The 20264-nt window shown below is 44.8% G+C and overlaps 1 protein-coding gene across 3 annotated transcripts in view; it reads left to right on the top strand.

Moving 5' to 3' along the window:
- The window catches only part of nav2a (neuron navigator 2a), a 156731-nt gene that overhangs the window by 36560 nt on the left and 99907 nt on the right, over nucleotides 1-20264 (top strand). For 2 of the 3 annotated variants that reach the window (XM_083760219.1, XM_083760221.1), the window contains exons 4-6: nucleotides 13801-13873; nucleotides 15556-15799; nucleotides 17033-17089. In XM_083760219.1, coding sequence (XP_083616345.1) covers nucleotides 13801-13873; nucleotides 15556-15799; nucleotides 17033-17089 — 374 coding nt within the window. The remainder of the gene's footprint in view (nucleotides 1-13800; nucleotides 13874-15555; nucleotides 15800-17032; nucleotides 17090-20264) is intronic. The other variant, XM_083760220.1, reaches the window with a different exon arrangement.

The following is a 20264-nucleotide window of genomic DNA, read 5'->3' as shown; positions in this document are numbered from 1 at the left end:
ATCTAGGCTTGTCGGCTTTAGATAAAAATGGTGATCGTTCAAGCGGTGCTGAGGGCAGGTGCACACACAGTCATTATGCAAATGTCCTGCTTTGGGTGTATGTGTGTGTCAAAACACACACACACGCACACACACACACACACACACACACACACACACACACACACGTGCGCACACACGCACCACTTTCAAAGAGTTTAGGCGGTTGGCTGGCTAGCCATGCAGGTCCATTTGGGGCCTGTTTTACTGCACTTGACTTGATTGCCGTTTCCAAACAGCACCCAGCAGCGTCCAAAGGGGCTGCCAATTTAAAACACTCTGCTTCACCTCAGCCTTTTAAAGAATAAACATGGCAATGAGCTGAGAGTGGTATAAAACTACCCCCCCCCCCCTCCCTCTCTCTCTCTCACACACTCTCCTTCTGTAGCTCACCATGCTTATTAGCATGTTGACTTTTGCAGGGGAATGCGAGTGTGTGTTTTCACAACTGCCAGGTCCTCGTTAAACGGACCCCCGTCAGTGAGTCAATCGCTCCCCCGCCACCCAAAGACACGGCTTTACATTTGCCACCTCGTTGGCTGTGATGTGAGTTCAGTGTGGACGTTTGTTGACGACTTGACGTGATATACTGAGCTAGGGAAACCACACAGGAGGCCCGAGAAGGCACGCACGCACGCACGCACACACAGCATACAGCCAGACAGCTATACATTATTTGATGTATATTTAGTCATTATATTCACTGTTGATAGACTGTAGCTTGATATATTACCCATTACATTAGTGTTACATTATTACATCATTGTTGTAGGCTATTGATTAATTTCAGTACTGTGTGAAAATCAACTAGCAGTGATTTGAAACAGGGATAATTATAGCACCATTATGTATTGTCAAAGTTGCATTATCGTTGGTTTAAAACAACGACGAGTCTAAATTGTCCATAGTGGTCCCTCAAGGAAAAGATAGCTTTCTCCCCATTTGTGATTAAATGCTAATTAATTCTCCCCATGTGCGATGTGCGATGGAACGAAAATACACTTTCAAGATTTTCTTTCCCGCCAAAAGAAAAGTGGACCCAACTTTGAAAAGCTCTGTTATGGATCCAACACGTGTGTGTCCTGATCACCTATACCTCACCGGGAGGAGGTGACACATGATCACCTATACCTCACCGGGAGGAGGTGACACATGATCACCTACCTCACCGGGAGGAGGTGACACATGATCACCTACCTCACCGGGAGGAGGTGACACATGATCACCTACCTCACCGGGAGGAGGTGACACATGATCACCTACCTCACCGGGAGGAGGTGACACATGATCACCTACCTCACCGGGAGGAGGTGACACATGATCACCTATACCTCACCGGGAGGAGGTGACACATGATCACCTATACCTCACCGGGAGGAGGTGACACATGATCACCTATACCTCACCGGGAGGAGGTGACACATGATCACCTATACCTCACCGGGAGGAGGTGACACATGATCACCTATACCTCACCGGGAGGAGGTGACACATGATCACCTATACCTCACCGGGAGGAGGTGACACATGATCACCTATACCTCACCGGGAGGAGGTGACACATGATCACCTATACCTCACCGGGAGGAGGTGACACATGATCACCTATACCTCACCGGGAGGAGGTAACACATGATCACCTATACCTCACCGGGAGGAGGTAACACATGATCACCTATACCTCACCGGGAGGAGGTGACACATGATCACCTATACCTCACCGGGAGGAGGTGACACATGATCACCTATACCTCACCGGGAGGAGGTGACACATGATCACCTATACCTCACCGGGAGGAGGTAACACATGCGGAGAAACGTGCTATCCTCCTGCTTAAAACCCATTTAGGCCTGACCTCAAAATAAAAATAAATCTTCTAAATCCTCCAGTTTTCTGAAATAGCAGACTTACAAGCTTGTAACCACCGAGTGGCGCGCTATGAGCTTGTAGATCTGCTATTTTTCAATAGCTAAATTATAACATAATGTTTAAAACACCCAAAATGGGTGTTCCCACCCAAAATGGGTTAACCCATTTAGACCTGAGGACGATTCTAAAAAAATGTCTTCTAAATCCTGAGAGTTTTCTGAAAACCCCTATGTTTCTATGTCAGTGGTGGTAGGTGGTAGGTGGCGGCCTTTTTCACATCAAGGACCCCCAGAATTATCTGTATTTGGCCGCGGAGCCCCATCTGAAAATATGTTGTTCCTGGGACCCCCGCCCAGAAGCAAAGATTTGAGTTAAAAATGTTCGCTCTGAAAAAATATAATATTCAAAGATTTGCGCCACATTCTTACGATTTTCCAAAAATAGCAGATCTAGAGAGCTGTCCATGTTGCGCCGTCGCGCACCTGACAATCGTAAATCATGTGTGAGTTTGTATTGCATCGCTGAAAAAATGTAGCTGGTTGTAAATTCTGAAAATTTGAAGACAGCTAATTAAAGCTGGTATGCAAAGTCAAATCAAGCATAAAGGGCCGTCCCAGTCAATGGTCTAAACATGCCAGACCACGCTGTGACAGTCCTGTGGGTTGGATGTGATGTTATGTATATACAGTAGTAGGTATGTACAGTACTAGGGATTTCACTTCTAGTGATTTTTACTAGTTGACTAGTTGCCTAGTTACTATAGTCATTACTAGTCATTCTAGTTGATCTTGAGGCCTACAAAAACGGGAGAAAAAAAAACGTCTTTTTAGTCAACTAGTACCAACAACAACTAGTTGAATAGTCAACAGTTGAATAGTCGACTAGTTGAATAGTCGACTAGTTGAATTGTCGACTAGTTGAATAGTCGACTAGTTGAATAGTCGACTAGTTGAATAGTCGACTAGTTGAATAGTCGACTAGTTGAATAGTCGACTAGTTGAATAGTCGACTAGTTGAATAGTCGACTAGTTGAATAGTCGACTAGTTGAATAGTCGACTAGTTGCTTAAAGCCCTACTATGTACTGTATGACAGGCAGCCACTACACCGGTGTGGTCCTGTGGGTTGGATGTGATGTTACAGTATGTACAGTAGTACGTACAGTAACATGTATATGAAGGGGCAGCCTCCCAGGCTGGTATGTACAGTAGTAGCATATACAGTAATATGTACAGTATATGACAGGCAGCCACCCAGGCTGTTATGTACAGTAGTAGCATATACAGTAATATGTACAGTATATGACAGGCAGCCACCCAGGCTGTTATGTACAGTAGTATGTACAGTAATATGTATATGACAGGCATCCACCCAGGCTGTTATGTACAGTAGTATGTACAGTAATATGTATATGACAGGCATCCACCCAGGCTGTTATGTACAGTAGTAGCATATACAGTAATATGTACAGTATATGACAGGCAGCCACCCAGGCTGTTATGTACAGTAGTAGCATATACAGTAATAGGTACAGTATATGACAGGCAGCCACCCAGGCTGTTATGTACAGTAATATGTACAGTATATGACAGGCAGCCACCCAGGCTGTTATGTACAGTAGTATGTACAGTAATATGTATATGACAGGCAGCCACCCAGGCTGTTATGTACAGTAGTATGTACAGTAATATGTACAGTATATGACAGGCATCCACCCAGGCTGTTATGTACAGTAGTATGTACAGTAATATGTATATGACAGGCAGCCACCCAGGCTGTTATGTACAGTAGTATGTACAGTAATATGTATATGACAGGCAGCCACCCAGGCTGTTATGTACAGTAGTAGCATATACAGTAATATGTACAGTATATGACAGGCAGCCACCCAGGCTGTTATGTACAGTAGTAGCATATACAGTAATATGTACAGTATATGACAGGCAGCCACCCAGGCAGAGAACAGACCCAACAACGAGCACCAGGTCCAGGTGTTCTGATGACAGCCGTCTCTAAAGCACCGTAGCCTGAGGAGACATCACAGGACCTCTGGGAATGTTTAACAGTCACCTGTGTGTGTGTGTGTGTGTGTGTGTGTGTGTGTGTGTGTGTGTGTGTGTGTGTGTGTGTGTGTGTGTGTGTGTGTGTGTGTGTGTGTGTGCGCGCATGAGAGTGCAGGTTTTCATGTCAGAGAGGAAGACAGTGAGAGACAAAAGGAGAGACGTGTGTTTCGGCGCAAAGAGAGAAAGAGAATGTTTGTATGCCAAGGAGTCGCTCAGTTTGCACCAATCACGCTGCGTCATGTGTTGTTCAACATGTTTTCTGTGTGTGTGTGTGTGTGTGTGTGTGTGTGTGTGTGTGTGTGTGTGTGTGCGTGCGTGCACATGTGCGTTACTCGGCTGACAGTAGCACTCATCGTTTCTATTCATCTGTTTAAACTGTATTGTCTCTCAAAGCCATGTGAGCTTTGTAGCACAGGCACGCTCACACACGCACGCACACACACACGCACACAGATGGGGTTTTTTTAACACAAAAAATACATGAATTCAGTATTAGGTTATGGATGTCCCATTGGCATTACTTCCTGGTAATGTGTGTGGTAAGTGTATACATGGATACACTGATACGTTGTCAAACAGAACGACACCCATAAGGATGTCAAAGCAATCTCTCTACTGGTTAATGTTTGAACAGGCGTCACAGTTGACTGGCACCTTCCTACTGTGTGCGTGCGTGTGCGTGCGTGCGTGCGTGCGCGTGTGCGTGCGTGCGTGCATCATTACTGAAAACATGTTGAACAACACATGACGCAGCGTGATTGGTGCAAACTGAGCGACTCCTTGGCATACAAACATTCTCTTTCTCTCTTCGCGCCGAAACACACGTCTCTCCTTTTGTCTCTCACTGTCTTCCTCTCTGACACAAAAGACAAAAACTCACACACACACACACATGCACACGCGCACGCACACACTCTTTCCCATGCACCACAATAGCTGCTCTGTGATGGGAGGAACTGTTTGTGTAGAGGGCTGTTGCGTGCCCTGCCCTGCCCCTGTGCTGTGCTGCTGTAAGCAGAGCAGAGCAGAGCAGAGCAGCAGGTGATGACAGTAGCCGGCCGGTGGAGTGACAGGCAGTACGTAGTTGGGGTTTGTCCTTTTAACGCCGTAGTAGCAGCTCATCCTGACAGGTAGGCGGCTCCACATGTTGGCTAACAAACGTGAGTGAATGGCATTATTATTGGATTGTGTGGAGTGTGTGTGTGTGCGTGATAACATTAGCTCCTTTGCCAGCAGCGGGGTGTTCTTATGTGTCTCATGGAATCTGGTCACGCTGACAACCTCTGCTCTATACATGATCGTACATTTCATGTTCCTTTTATCTGGCCTCAAGGTGTTTACTATAGATTCAGCTTCTCATTATATTGTCAATGAGACTCACTGTTCATTGATTTCAAGCCGAGAGTGTAATGGAATACACTGCTGTGACTGAAAACTGTAATGGTGACTGGAGGGCCTACATACTGTCCTATATAGTCCCACCACAGGCAGGCATACAAAACTGCCGTCATAAAGAGCAGTTGCATTCTGTTTCCTACAGTGTGGTTGGCCCAGCTATGGGGCAGAAACTCACCAGGTTCCTAGTGTGGTAGGCCCAGCTATGGGGCAGAAACTGACCAGGTTCCTAGTGTGGTTGGCCCAGCTATGGGGCGGAAACTGACCAGGTTCCTAGTGTGGTTGGCCCAGCTATGGGGCAGAAACTGACCAGGTTCCTAGTGTGGTTGGCCCAGCTATGGGGCGGAAACTGACCAGGTACCTAGTGTGGTTGGCCCAGCTATGGGGCAGAAACTCATTAGGTTCTTAGTGTGGTTGGCCCAGCTATGGGGCAGAAACTCACCAGTTACGTAGTGTGGTTGGCCCAGCTATGGGGCGGAAACTGACCAGGTACCTAGTGTGATTGGCACAGCTATGGGGCGGAAACTCACCAGGTACCTAGTGTGATTGGCCCAGCTATGGGGCAGAAACTGACCAGGTACGTAGTGTGGTTGGCCCAGCTATGGGGCAGAAACTGACCAGGTACGTAGTGTGGTTGGCCCAGCTATGGGGCAGAAACTGACCAGGTACGTAGTGTGGTTGGCCCAGCTATGGGGCAGAAACTGACCAGGTACGTAGTGTGGTTGGCCCAGCTATGGGGCGGAAACTGACCAGGTACGTAGTGTGGTTGGCCCAGCTATGGGGCAGAAACTGACCAGGTACGTAGTGTGGTTGGCCCAGCTATGGGGCAGAAACTCATTAGGTTCTTAGTGTGGTTGGCCCAGCTATGGGGCAGAAACTCACCAGTTACGTAGTGTGGTTGGCCCAGCTATGGGGCAGAAACTGACCAGGTACGTAGTGTGGTTGGCCCAGCTATGGGGCAGAAACTGACCAGGTACGTAGTGTGGTTGGCCCAGCTATGGGGCAGAAACTCAGCAGGCAGCCTCCAGATCTGACTGACTGCATGGTAGTGTTGTGACACAGCAGGAGGGGGGGGGGGGGGGCTTTAAAAAGTCCCTGTTCCCTGGAGGTGTTAATATATCTCTGGAGGTTTGGTTATTTTTACCATTGGGAGGTGGCGCGGCCGGCATACAGTATATCAGCTGGACAGGCCCAGTAAGTACAGTGTGTGTGTGTGTGTGTGTGTGTGTGTGTGTGTGTGTGTGTGTGTGTGTGTGTGTGTGTGTGTGTGTGTGTGTGTGTTGGGGTGCTGTAACATTGCATGCATATCTCTGTTACTGCACATAGTTAGAGAGCCATGCAGATACATTATGGGGCAGCGACAGAAGTAGTGCATCGGTGTCGGTGGTAGGTGACGGTGTAGGTGTATTTAAAGCAAAAACACGGCAATGTTGTTTCGCAGAGGCCCGAGTGGTATTTCAATCGCGTTTTAGGTATTTGGCAAATGCTCTTATTATGTAGAGCAGTGAACTGAAACCTGTAACCAGAGAATCAGCTTAATTTCCAGTTACACCGATATTCCAAACCACTAATAATGATGCGATACAGAGGAGTGCCAAGCCAATTTCCCTGCAGAAATGTCATGAATTCATGATGCACGGAGCCAGTACTAAATCCACATTTCTATTCTTGAGAGACGACGTATTTATGTCTTTGTTTTGTTTTGTAATGAGTAGAACGAGTTGAGGAAAGAAGAAAGGGACCTGAAATTACTCCTCATATAAGTTTGGGGAGCTGCTGTATTCTTAAAAGAGCTTGTGGCATGTGGAGAGCACGCACACACAAACACAGACGCACACACACACACACACACACACACACACAGACGCACACACACACACACAGAGCAGCTTGCCATGTGTCAGGCTGGCTAACAGCTGCTGCTGTGGGGTCAGAGGTCACAGAGATGACAGTGGGGGGGGCACAACACTTGCTGTTACAGCTGACCTGCTGACCTGAGGTCAGCGTCCAGCTGACCTCAACTTCACCGCTAATTTATACAGTCATATAGCATGACGGTGTGGTTTGTGGAAAATAGCTTGATCTACAAGCTACTTACATCAGTGCGTCGCAACATTGATTTTAGGTTGTAGATTAGTTCTTTTTGGCAGATGAAGTGACGCCGTCGTCTAATGAAGTATTTCATTGGACCAAAATAGAGGAACATTCGGTAAATACAAGCAGATCTATACAAGCCACACAAAGCCACACGACCTTGTAGATCGCCTATTTCCGGCAAAGACATTTGGTAGACTAGGGTCAACTTCAGACTGAACCAGCTCAGTGGCCTTGTGGTTGAGTATCCGCCCTGAGGCTGCAGCGAGGTCGCCGGGGGTTTCGATCCCCGGCTGGTCAAGCCTCCCTGCTTGGCACTCGGCATCAAGGGTTGGATCGGGTGGTCAGTCCCGGCTGCCACATACTAGGGTCATGTCCAGGAGGTGTACTTGTACATCATGGGCCTCATGGCTTAGCAAGGCTTACTGTACTTGGGGTTTAGAGTAGACTATAGAGCCTTGGCAGACCTCAGTAAATGAAGTATAAACGTTTGAAGTGGTTTAGCGGTGTCACGTACAGTAGCAGACTCTTAGTATGGAGACTTGAGAATTGTGAGATAGAGACGTCGCAGGTTCCATTCTGACTTCTGACCTCTCAACTCCCCTTTTCACCCTCAACCATTTTCTGTGTTGTACCGAGGATTCCCTGTGAAATGGCAGACATACCTTAAAAAGCAACCTTTCGGAGCTGAACTATATGCGGCTATGTTTAGAGCAGGGAGTGTAACTGCACATGAGGCTGAACGCGGGTCGCTCCACAGCCAGACAGACCCTAGCTGACAGCAGTAACAGAGGGTGGTGCATGTAGGACAGGCTATTTTCAGTCGCTGCATATTAAGTATAATTGTGTAATTAATCTTTCAGAGGGTGACTGGGGAACCTCCCAGACCCTCCACGTCTGTACACACGCATGCACACACGCACACACACAAATGGTCCATGTGTATTTTAGGAGGCATCAGAGCTCTTTATCAGATGCAGTGATTTATTTCAGCTGCTAGGTTAGATTTAGTTTGTTGTTAAATTTGCTGCTGCAAATGAGCGTTATTCAGATTATTATAAGAAATGCCATATTGGACTATTTCCTTATTGTGAACACTACAGTATATATTAAGTGAAGTCAGTCAGATATCTTCCCCTACTCATACAGTACTTTATGTTAGCACTGCAGAACCAATGTAACAACTTTATGGCAGTCCTTCCTACTGGGACGGTGATATTGTTTTCAAAGATGTGGGCCTATGTTTGTCAAACGAACCCCTTTTGGTGTTTTAAGTATTATGTTATACTTTAGCTATTGAAAAATATAATATTTTTGAAATATTGTGAAAATGTGGCGCAAATCTTTGAATATATCTTCTTTCAGAGTGAACGTTTTTAACTTAATTCCTTGCTTCTGGGGAGGTCCCTGCATGGTACAACATATTTTCAGATGGGGGTCTGAGGCCAAATACATATTGTTTTTGGGGGTCCTTGACAGTGTTGTTTTTGGCAGGGATTTTTTAGATTTAGTCAGTCTTAGTCTTTTGGAAAAATGCTTAATTAGAAACTCCTAAGGGTTTTAGTCAGTTTTAGTCATTTTAGTAAAAGGTTTTAGTCCATTTTTAGTCAAAAATTTAAAAATGTCTTTAAATAAAATGTCTATAGCTACAGGTATTAATACATTGGCATTGGAATCAAGGTTGACAGGTTGTCATTGTCATATGAAGCTATATGATTCCCTGCTTTCATATGAAAAAATACAAATACAATGGCAGTCCCTCAGTCAAATGGTCACAAATATACCGGTATATAACTTCAACTGAGAGTTCAGATGCAAATAATAACATAAAAATGTATGATAGGCTATTTCATATACCGGTAATATCTAGGGATGCACCGAAAGGGAAATTCTTGGCCGAAACCGAATACCGAATATAGGAAACAGTTGGCCGAATACCGAATAGCCAAATACATCTTTGTTGTAAAGCTACCTGATTATGGCAAAAGACATGATTATGGCAAAACCCAACTTAAATAATAAACACTTATGCGTCCATTAAAAAACATCTAATTAATTGGAGGCTTTGTGATTAATTAATCTCAATTAATCACATTTTAATCGCATATCAATAGGCCTATTTGACCTGAACAGTGAGCTTTTTTTTCTACATAAGCATAGGCAATAAAACAAGTAGTAATAATAATAATAGTGATAATAATATTATTTATATAAATGCTTCTCTGAGTACTTAAAGACACTTTTCAAGGAGAACATGAGAAAACAAATAAAAACAACTTTATTAGAGAAAAACTAAGACTATGGAATAAAATAAATTAAAGTGGAATGAGATAGCAATATTCCAGAGGTGGGTTTGAATTTATAGGTGGTGGTCTCTGAGTTTTGGTGCATTTGTGCATTTTGACAGGTCTGCCTGCTGTGGACAGTGAAACCCTGAGCATTAAACACAGGCAGACGCAACGATAGTCTATCATTCATTGTTAAAGCTCCAAATTATATTCCCATGCGTCTTTGTCTGCCCGTGTAAACGCAGCAGCGAGTGTGAGGGGTTGGGGAACGGATGGAAAGTACATAGTGTTATTAAGGCGGACTCCTTCTAACTATATGGAAGAAACTAACGTTAGCTCCCATGCTAGCAGTAGCTTCCCTCGTCAGACAACACCACCACAGATCGGGTGGAAGCTGCTGCCTGATATCACTGCTTGTGCCCGTGGATGGGAAATAAGATTTAAAAGGCTATGGAAGCTTGGATGAAAGCACAGATGTGTGCAATAAAGTTTTGTCATCCCTGTGCATCCCGTCTGCTGCTCGTGTGTTGTGAGTCTGTCGCTGGACTCGCTGCCTGCTGATGCAACAGATGCATAGTTAAAGAGCGTCATAAGCATGCGCCCTTCCTGCGCTGGAAGTAGCAGATCTTCAAGTTATCTACCCGTCGCAATGCACAGCGCTTTGGGCTTGTAAATCTGTGATTTTCCCGCAGTTTAGTTGAATTATATCGATTGACAACTTTAGGACCCCTACAAACTTTGTTCGTCAATCCACTAACATTTTCGTCTAGCCTCGTCTTGTCAACGATAACACACACACGTTGAGAGGAGCAATGCTCTGTCGGATGATAGTATGCCTCCCACACGTCTCGTCATCGTCATCAAACAGAGCTACGGTATTTAGCTCGTCAGCGTCAGTCTTGTCCCGAATTATTTTAGTGTCGTTCGTTTTAGTCCGTCTTAGTCCTGGAAAAAGGGGCGTTGACGTCGTCACGTCATTTACGTTATCGTCAGTCCTGACGAAAACAACACTGGTCCTTGACATGAAGAACGACTCAAAACTGTCTGATTTAGAAGACATTATTTTGTAGAATCGTCCTCGGGTCTAAATGGGTTTTAATCAGTTGAATCCGTAGGTGGAGATCGCTAAATGTCCGGCTCCGTCAAACTAGAGAATTTATGGCCTAGCATAACCATACACTGTACCTCAAAAGGCATTTGATACGGTAAATCATTCAATCCTACTGGACAAGCTGAAGGCGACTGGTTTTGATAGTACTTCACTATGTTGGATGAGGTCCTACCTTGAAGGTAGAGAACATGTCCTCCCCCCTCCCAGTGAACTGTGGGGTTCCCCAAGGAATCATATTAGGGCCATTACTCTTCCTACTATATATTAACGACATGAGCGCCGCATGTAATTGTAAGTTGTTCTTGTTTGCCGATGACTCAGCACTCCTGATTTCGGGAGAAAACAAAGTGCAGGTTGAGGAGGCTCTTAGTACAGAACTCACCAAAATACGAACCTGGCTTACCGATAACAAGCTCTCTTTACACCTCGGTAAAACGGAATCCATCCTCTTTGGGTCCAACCATTCCCTGAGTAGGACAAATGTTGATGATTTTAAGGTCTGTGTCGATGACATAGTCATATCTAGCAAAGTAGAGGTCACATATTTAGGATGTATCCTTGACAATAAACTGACAGGAGATAGCATGGCATCAAGGGCGATCAAAAGAATAAATCAAAGGACAAGATTATTGGGCGGAATCTCCACCTTTATTAACCAAAGGGCCCTTAGGAACTTAGCTGGAGCCCAGCTCATACTGCCCATTTTTGACTATGCTTGTACGTCCTGGTTCCCTAACACCTCAATGGCACAGAAAACCAAGCTTCTCAAAACAAACTAATCCGACTTCTTCTTCACCTAGGGCCCATGACCCACCTATATGCGGAGCATTTTGACAGCATAGGCTGTCTCAGGGTGGAAGATAGAGTCAAGCAATTAAAGATGGGCCTGACTTTCAAAATTGTAAATGCAACTTTACCCTCCATGCCCTCAGTACCCACTTACTTGTCTAATTACTTTAAAAAAGTGAGCAACACCCACAGCCATAAAAATTGAGGGAGCGTGAACAACGATCTGGTGCCACCCATTTATAAAACAAATATGGGCAAATTCACCTTCCAAAGCACTGCTACCCAGGTGTGGAATGCCCTCCCCCCATCGCTCAAAACAAACAAATCACTGGCTTCCTTCAAGACAGGCCTAAAAATGCACCTGTCAGCAAGTCAAAGGGAGAGTAGGTGATCGCATCAGCCGCTTTGTGCGAATAATAATCCCCTTCCGATTAACCTTCGGCCCCAACCTGTGAATACTGTATATTTCATGTTTAGAGGAAATGTATATGTTGCCTTAAATTATTATTGTTATATCACTTACTGTTACTGTGTTAACTTATTATTCATGTCATGTGTGAGTGGATAGGACCCGAATGGAAACAAGGCCGCAAGGTCTTTCTTCTGTGAAATCCTTTTTTGGACAAAAATGCCTGACTGTACATTGTGCTGTTTGCATTTATGTTGCCTAATAAAGTATTCAATCAATCAATCAAAACCTACAATAGTATGCAAATACTATATTCTACTGAATACACTCCTTTACAGATACGCCTTCATGAATCATATTGCCGTTTCACTTGGACAAAGTAATGTGTCATCTTTACTTTACATGTTAAAAGTTCTTAGTGTTAATTTAAGCCTGATGAGTGTACACTCATTACATTAACACTGATTTTACAGTTTACATGCTGGACAGCGCCCCCTCTTGGTGTCACGCCAGTTTGCAGCAACGTCCCGTTCCACTTCTACGTGAAATATGAAAAAAACTAACAGCTGGCTGTTCTATTGGGGCGTGTGGATCATAAGTGTATTGTTCCCTCACTCAAGCTTATCTGCATATTTGACAACAGCCATTTGGCAAGGCGTGCGGGCCATTTATCTGCGGTGGCAGCGCACGGCAGAGTCATTCTTCCGTCGGTTTACATTGTGATTACATGATGGGCGGCCAACTGGACCGGGCTGTATTATAAAAGGCTGTCACGTGGTCCTATCGGGGACGGCACGCCACGGGGGCCAAATGACAGCTCAGCAGCGCAGCTGACTCCGTCCAGGTTGAGACGGCTGCTATGGCAACCGGGGTCAGCAGTGCAGGCAACACCGCCTCTGTGGCTGTGCTGCCGTGAGCGTGCGCGTGCGCATGCGTGTGCGTGCGTGTTTGAATCCTTGTTTTGACTATGTCATCATCATGACCGGTGGCAATGGGAGCTGCATGCATGCGTGATGCCAGCAGCAATCTGGTGTCAATACAGTGCTGCTGGCCACGTGGCAATTTCAACTGTTGTGATTTTACTCTGCAACGACGGTTCTACGATTCTTAATTTAATTTGTATGACACGTTGTGACATTGTGTCGTCAAAATACAAGTGAACATAGCTTAACTCCTTGAACACCTCGATAGTAGATTAGAAATCCTCTGACCAGTGTTGTCTTTGTTGACTAAAACTAAGACGGAAAATGTCCGTCGACTACCTTTCTTCACTGACGAAAACTAAATACTGACAATTTCGTCAACAAATAAAAACTAGACTAAAATGTTAGGAAGGGACTAGTGGACAGGAGATCCAGCATAAGTCATTTTACACTTGGTTGCATGCTGAAAATAATAGATCTACAAGCTCACAACGCGACGTGTTGTGAGCTTGTAGATTATCGGTCTTGAGAAAGGCAGTGGAGTGGAGTGACAGCGTATAGGGGGGCACAGGCATCTATCCTACTGTATGTATAAACCAGTAAGACTCTCGATACAGGGTCTCTCTCTCTGAGGCTTCGGATGTGTCTGGACTCAAGTCACTGAACAGCATGTAAAATAATGAGTGGACCCAGACGCATCCAAATATTCAAATTTGAATGGAAATGCTGAGGCTGGAGTGTTTATCATCTCTCTCTCTCTCTCTCTCTTTCTCTCTCTCTTTCTCTCTCTCTCTCTCTCTCTCTCTCTCTCTCCACCCAGATTGAGAACATCGATGCCTGTCTCAGTTTCCTGGCTGCCAAAGGAGTGAACATCCAGGGTCTGTCAGCGGAAGGTAAGCTGAACCACACAAGCACACCACCACCCGCCTGAGTACTGAAATGCTTTTCCGAACATTATACGCACTGTCACACACACTGGCTTTTATGTAAGCCAAACTCAAATCCCTCAAATTCCTTTTAATGTCGGATACTACTGATTCATCTCTTATTGTATTTTCTTTTTTTTTACGTGGGTGTTATCCTGTACCTGACTGTCATGATTATCATGACAGTCATGACTCAACTGAAGCCAGTTTTACGCGATCGCTACATTTACATTGTAAACGGGTATATAAACAGTCAGATTTAAAATATAAAGTCCTCGCCACATGTCTTTTTAAAATGTTATGTAATATGCCGCCGACCCCCATCTGAAAATATGTTGTTCTAGGGACCCTCTAGCCATGGTTCACATGACGGTTCGTACTTCACGAGCGTCATGGCTTAACTTCCGCCTGTTTTACACGATCGCTACATTTACATTGTAAACGTGTAAATAAACATTCAGATTTCAAATATAAAGTACTCGCCACATGTGCCACGGGTGTTAGAAATCTGCTGGTACAGCGATTAGCATTGCTGCATCCCGCGTTGTTTAATAAAAAGCATTTTTATCCGAGCACCCCGACTACTTTTCTCAAACGGGGTTCGTTTGGGAAATTCAAGGTTGCACACCGGGAGCGCACTCGCCTATTAGTCTGTATTGGCAGTGCGGTCAGCGTGCCTATATCGAACACACCCAGTGCCACTCTCCTCCCGACCGATAGGGGCGCGTAGTGGAAAGCCAATGGCAAAAAAACTGCTCGGATGAAAATGCTTTTTATTAAACAACGTCTGATGCAGCAATGCTAATCGCTGTACGAGCAAATTTCTAACACCCGTGGCACATGTGGCGAGGACTTTATTTGAAATCTGAATGTTTATGTACACGTTTACAATGTAAATGTAGCGATCGTGTAAAACAGGCGGAAGTTAAGCCATGACGCTCGTGAAGTACGAACCGTCATGTGAACCATGGCTAGAGGGTCCCTAGAACAACATATTTTCAGATGGGGGTTGGCGGCATATTACATAACATTTTAAAAAGACATTTTTTTAATATCGACGTCAGGCCTAAATGGGATAAATGTGAAAGTGTAAAAATTGACCTGTGATGGATGTGACTGTGCACGGTAGAGTATGTAGGTAAAGTACCACATCTACAGTGCTTGGAGGTGATGAATTGGGGTCGCCTACAAATATTATTACCTGAAGCACAATATCTCCCCTATAGTCAAGTGGGCATTCCGCCTTAGCTCAGCAGTAGAAATACTGTATTGTAATCTTGTTATGGATTTCTGCTTTTTGGGCGGGAACCCCTTTTGGCGTTTTAAACATTATGTTATAATTTAGCAATTGAAAAACAGATCTACAAGCTCTATGAGCTTGTAGGTCTGCTATTTTTTTACCTATCTACAAGCTCTATGAGCTTGTAGGTCTGCTATTTTTTTTTAAGTGAAAATGTGGCACAAATCTTCAAATTTCAGAATATATTTTTAACTCAAATCTTTGCTTCTGAGGGGTTCCTGGAACCTTGACATGAAATATTGAGAACCACTGATATAGAAACGTCAGGCCTAAATGGGTTAAATGAACACTGAGGATATTGCTCAACCTTGATAAAGAATGTCTTTATCTTTTTTTTTTCCCCACCCAGAGATCCGCAATGGGAATCTGAAAGCTATTCTGGGGCTCTTCTTCAGTCTGTCGCGGTACAAGCAGCAGCAGCAGTCCCACAGGCAGAGCTCCAACCAGCCGCCGTCCCACAGCACGCCACACCACCCTCCCCTGAGCCAGCAGAGCAGCGCCCCCGCCCAACTCGGCCACACTCCGCATGGGACCCCGGCCCCCACGGCAGCCCTTCACGCCCAGAGAGCAGCGCAGGCCGAGATGCAGTCCAGGTGAGAGGAGCTAGACCAGGGGTTCTCAACCTGGGGGTGGCTACTATTAGAACAAACATTGGCCAAATTGTCGAAAGAGGCAAAAATTGTTAAAATAGCCGATCTACAATGCGAGGCGTTGTGAGCTTGTAGATCTGCTATTTTCACAATGTTTATCCTTGGCACCGAGTCAAACAAAATGTAGTCTCTCTCGAGACAGACTGTTGACTCGCATCAAATTCAAAGGAAAGGAGGGCGCTGTTTCTCCTTTATTTTTGGACGATGGGTTCTCAGATTGTAACGCCAAAATGTAACGCCAAAATGTAACGCCCCAGGGTGTCAGGGTGGCGGTGGGGGGGTCACGGCCTGGTCTAGATGACCTCTGACCCCTCCTCTGACAGCTCACTGTGTGGGACCAAGTTAGTGCGCTGCCATGGAGGAGGGCTTCGTCAACAACTCCATGTGCCTAATTTATATTCTGTGGCATAGAGGCGTGCCTCTCTGCCACGTGCCGACGCCGCATAATTACACTGACGCTGCGCACAGATGCTGTGTGCCTAAAATAGAAGGGCATGAGCTTGTAGATCTGGTATTTTGGGGGTGGGACATCAGGATATGGTAGTGCTGACTATGATTAACCCATTTAGACCTGTGGCCGAATAAAAAAATAATAACTGAAAAAAAAACATGTTTCTGTCAGTGGTTCTCAAACATTTTCATGTCAAGGACCCCCAAAAATATATGTAATTGTCCGTGGACCCCCATCAGAAAATATGTTGTTCCAGGGAACCCCCCAGAAACAAAGATTTTAGTTAAAAATGGTCACTCTGAAGGAAAATATATTCAAAGATTTGCGCCACATTCTCGTGATTTTTCAATAGCTTAAGTATAAAACAATGGTTAAAACACCAAAAGCGGTTGTTCCCGCCCTTAACGTGTCACATTGTGAGTGTTCGCTGATTGAGGGATGTAAACTTCAGGAAGACATGTTGGATTCGGCAGTATTGAGAAAGAATGTCAATATGCAGTAGGGTACTGTAGGCTATACAAAACCCTTTCCCTTCTGCCTCTTAGCCTTTCTGTCACTTTTTTCCCTCCCATTTTGTCATCTGTCGACTCATTACTATACTCTAACTGTTCCTGCCTCCTTTCATTGTGGATGGTATCTCGCATCAGCCATTTGTGAATGTAATCTCTCTCTCTCTCTCTCTCTCTCTCTCTCCCACGTGTCCCTCTCTTTTCCCTCTCCTCTAGGGATGGCTCTCAGAGTAAACTTCTCAAGTTTTCCCTCAGTCAGAAAAAGTCTTCTAGGTCAGCTCTCGCTCCCTTAATACATTTCTCCCCTCTCTGCGACCCCCCCCCCCCTGCACGGTCAAATCCTTTGGTATTAATTAATTGATCCACTTGTAACTCTGAGAGTTGTACAAATGGAATCAAATGGAACCCCCCACCCAATTGACCCCCCCCCCCCCCCCCCCCCCCCATTGTACAATCGCAAAGTTGAATTAACACTCTCCGTTTCTCCTCTCACCTCCCTTTAAACACCCTCCCACCCCCACCCAGCCCTCCACCCTCCCCCACCAGTGTTGTTTTTGGCAGTTTTTTTATTTTAGTTTTAGTCATAGTGGGCTGTATTTTGCGTGTCTTATGTTCCAGGTCTTATTCCCTAACTTTAGTAAACTAAAGACCTGGAGGTGTGATCAATGCTCTTTGGCCACTCAGAATAGCTAAATGGCATTGATCACGCCTCCAGGTCTTTAGTTTACTCAAGTTAGGGAATAAGACCTGGTACTTAAGACACGCAAAATACAGCCCTATAGTCTCTTGAATAGATTTCATTTAGTTTCAGTCACATTTTAGTCACCTGGAATGTTTTGGTGTTAGTCTAGTTTTAGTCGACTAAATATCATACATTTTAGTCGACTAAATCAACTGCAGATTTAGTCGACTAAAATGTGTTTTGGCGGGCCTTGATGCCGTCGTAATGGCTGATTTTACACTAGCAGATCTACAAGCTCAGCTTGTAGACGATCTGCTATTTTCAGCATGCAACCAAGTGTAAAATGACTTATCCTGGATCTCTTGTCCACTAGTCCCTTCCTAACATTTTAGTCTAGTTTTTATTTGTTGACAAAATCGACAGTATATTTAGTCTTAGCTTTAGTCATCATAGCTTAGTTTTCATTTAGTTTCCATTTAGTTTTCGTCTGTGAAAAAAGGTAGTCGACGAACATTTTTCGTTATAGTTTTAGTCGACGAAAACAACACTGACCCCCACCCAGCTCTCCACTCCCTAACATTAGGATGGGTTTTTGACGTGGGTCTGTGATGAGGGCAAACCACGTCCACAATGCAGTTCAATTAACAATTTAATTCAGAATTAAATCTGGTTTTTTTAATGTAATATGCATGAGTAGTGTGGAGTAGATGAGGCACAGATCCCCCCCCTGGTTTAGGATCGGCCTGTAGGTCTGGCATCACGCCTCATTTAGCATGCCTGCTCAATGGACTGTGAGAGACCTTTAGATAACCCGTGCGCGCGTGTGTGTGTGTGCATGCGTGTGCACGCGCCTGCGGGTGGCAGTGTGTGTGTGTACGTGGTCGGGTGGCTGTGTGTGTTTATGTGTGTGCATGCGTGTGCACGCGCCTGCGGGTGTACGTGGTCGGTCGGGTGGCTGTGTGTGTTTATGTGTGTGCGTGAGTGAGTACGTGTGAGTATGCTTGCCTGATGAGCATGTCGTACATGGAATGTGACACTGATAATTGACCTACAGTTGTGTTTTAGGATATGACACTGACACACCACGGCCAGATTCACCCTTATTACTATAGTCAGCTACTGTACTATAGTCTACCGTACAGCAATGTACGGTAGACTTAAAGGCTAAAGGCAGGGTGGTCTGTTTTTGTTACAATGCGTGTTAAATAGCATTATATATTCTGATAGTACTCATTGGTATAGTCGTTGTTTGTTCAGAAGTCCCTCCTTGGAAGTGATGATGATGACCCAATGAAATGAGCAGACAAAATTGAAAATTGGAACATTCTGATGATTGATAGGTTGATAGGATGTAAATTTTCACCTGGAAATGCATTTTCGGTTTATTAATTAAAGGAGCATTCAGTGATTTGGGTGATTTGGAAAAAAACCCGGTCCGCCCCGGTAACAAGATGCATGTGCATGCATGCATGCACTACAGGGGGGGGGGGGGGGGGGGGAGACACGCGACAGGCCACACACCGAGGCCCGCCCCCGCTCGATCATGATTGGCGGAAGGCCCCTCTCTATCCTGATTGGATGAAGGCTCGGCCACCTAGCCAAAAACGAAAACCTAAGATGTTTTCATCCCCACGGGTTAACTGGGGACAGGGAGGAACTCCTTATATGGTCAGCACACTCTATAGTAGGGAGGATCACATCAAAACGAAAAAAATAAGTGATATCTGAATTAAGTGAAATCACTGAATATTCCTTTAAAGATCTGGAGAGATGCAAAGACCCCTGCTACTCTTAGCCGTAGTCCCAAAAATATCACATCATAATATGCATCTGTAAAACAGCATATATACTGTGCTAATCTGCCCTTTTCTTTTACATTGGATCTGTTGTTTCTGAGCATCATGCAATCTCCTTAAAAACTGGATTTGGGAAGTGGTCTTGCATTGCAGCCATTGCAGCCCATCCCATATTCTACATTTGCATTGCACCTGCCAAAAACTATGCAACAGCTACACCCAGTGGTCAGCGTGTGTCAGTACATGTTGAAGATCTGAATGTATGCCTATAGAAGTAGTAGTGAACTGGAACCTCTGACGACATCTCTGAGATTATTTTTTTGACTAGCTTAGTCGTAGTAGAATCATCACCATCAGAGTTCAGAATCAGAAGAATCAGCTTTGTTGTCCCATCACACGATTATACAGGTGTAAAACGTTGGGGTGAATGTTTTTGTGTGTGTGTGTGTGTGTGTGTGTGTGTGTGTGTGTGTGTGTGTGTGTGTGTGTGTGTGTGTGTGTGTGTGTGTGTGTGTGTGTGTGTGTGTGTGTGTGTGTGTGTGTGTGTGTGTGTGTGTGTGTGTGTGTGTGTGTGTGTGTGTGTGTGTGTGTGTGTGTGTGTGTGTGAGTGAGTGAGTGAGTGCGTCTGCAAGCCCTGGAAATTTCAATTACACTAAGAGTTATAACGGGAAAACGGCGAATAATATATATCATGCTTTCCTCATTTGTAGACCAGCTCAACAAAAGTCTCTCTTTACTGATCACCAAATAGAACTGGTCTTCTGTGGTTTTTTGCATTCACGTAAACATTTACAGGTATTTAATTTTGTGCGGTAACCCCTTTTGGTGTTTTAAACATGTTATGATTTAGCTATTGGAAAATAGCAGATCTACAAGCTCATAGCGCGCCATACGAGCTTGTAGGTCTGCTATTTTTGAAAAATCGTTAAAATGTGGCGCAAATCATTGAATATTATATTTCAGAGCGAAC

Source organism: Protomyctophum parallelum, assembly GCF_964188405.1.
Source record: "Protomyctophum parallelum genome assembly, chromosome: 2".
Taxonomy (NCBI): domain Eukaryota; kingdom Metazoa; phylum Chordata; class Actinopteri; order Myctophiformes; family Myctophidae; genus Protomyctophum; species Protomyctophum parallelum.
Note: the sequence above shows the minus strand (reverse complement) of the source record. Positions and strands in the feature narration are given on the sequence as shown.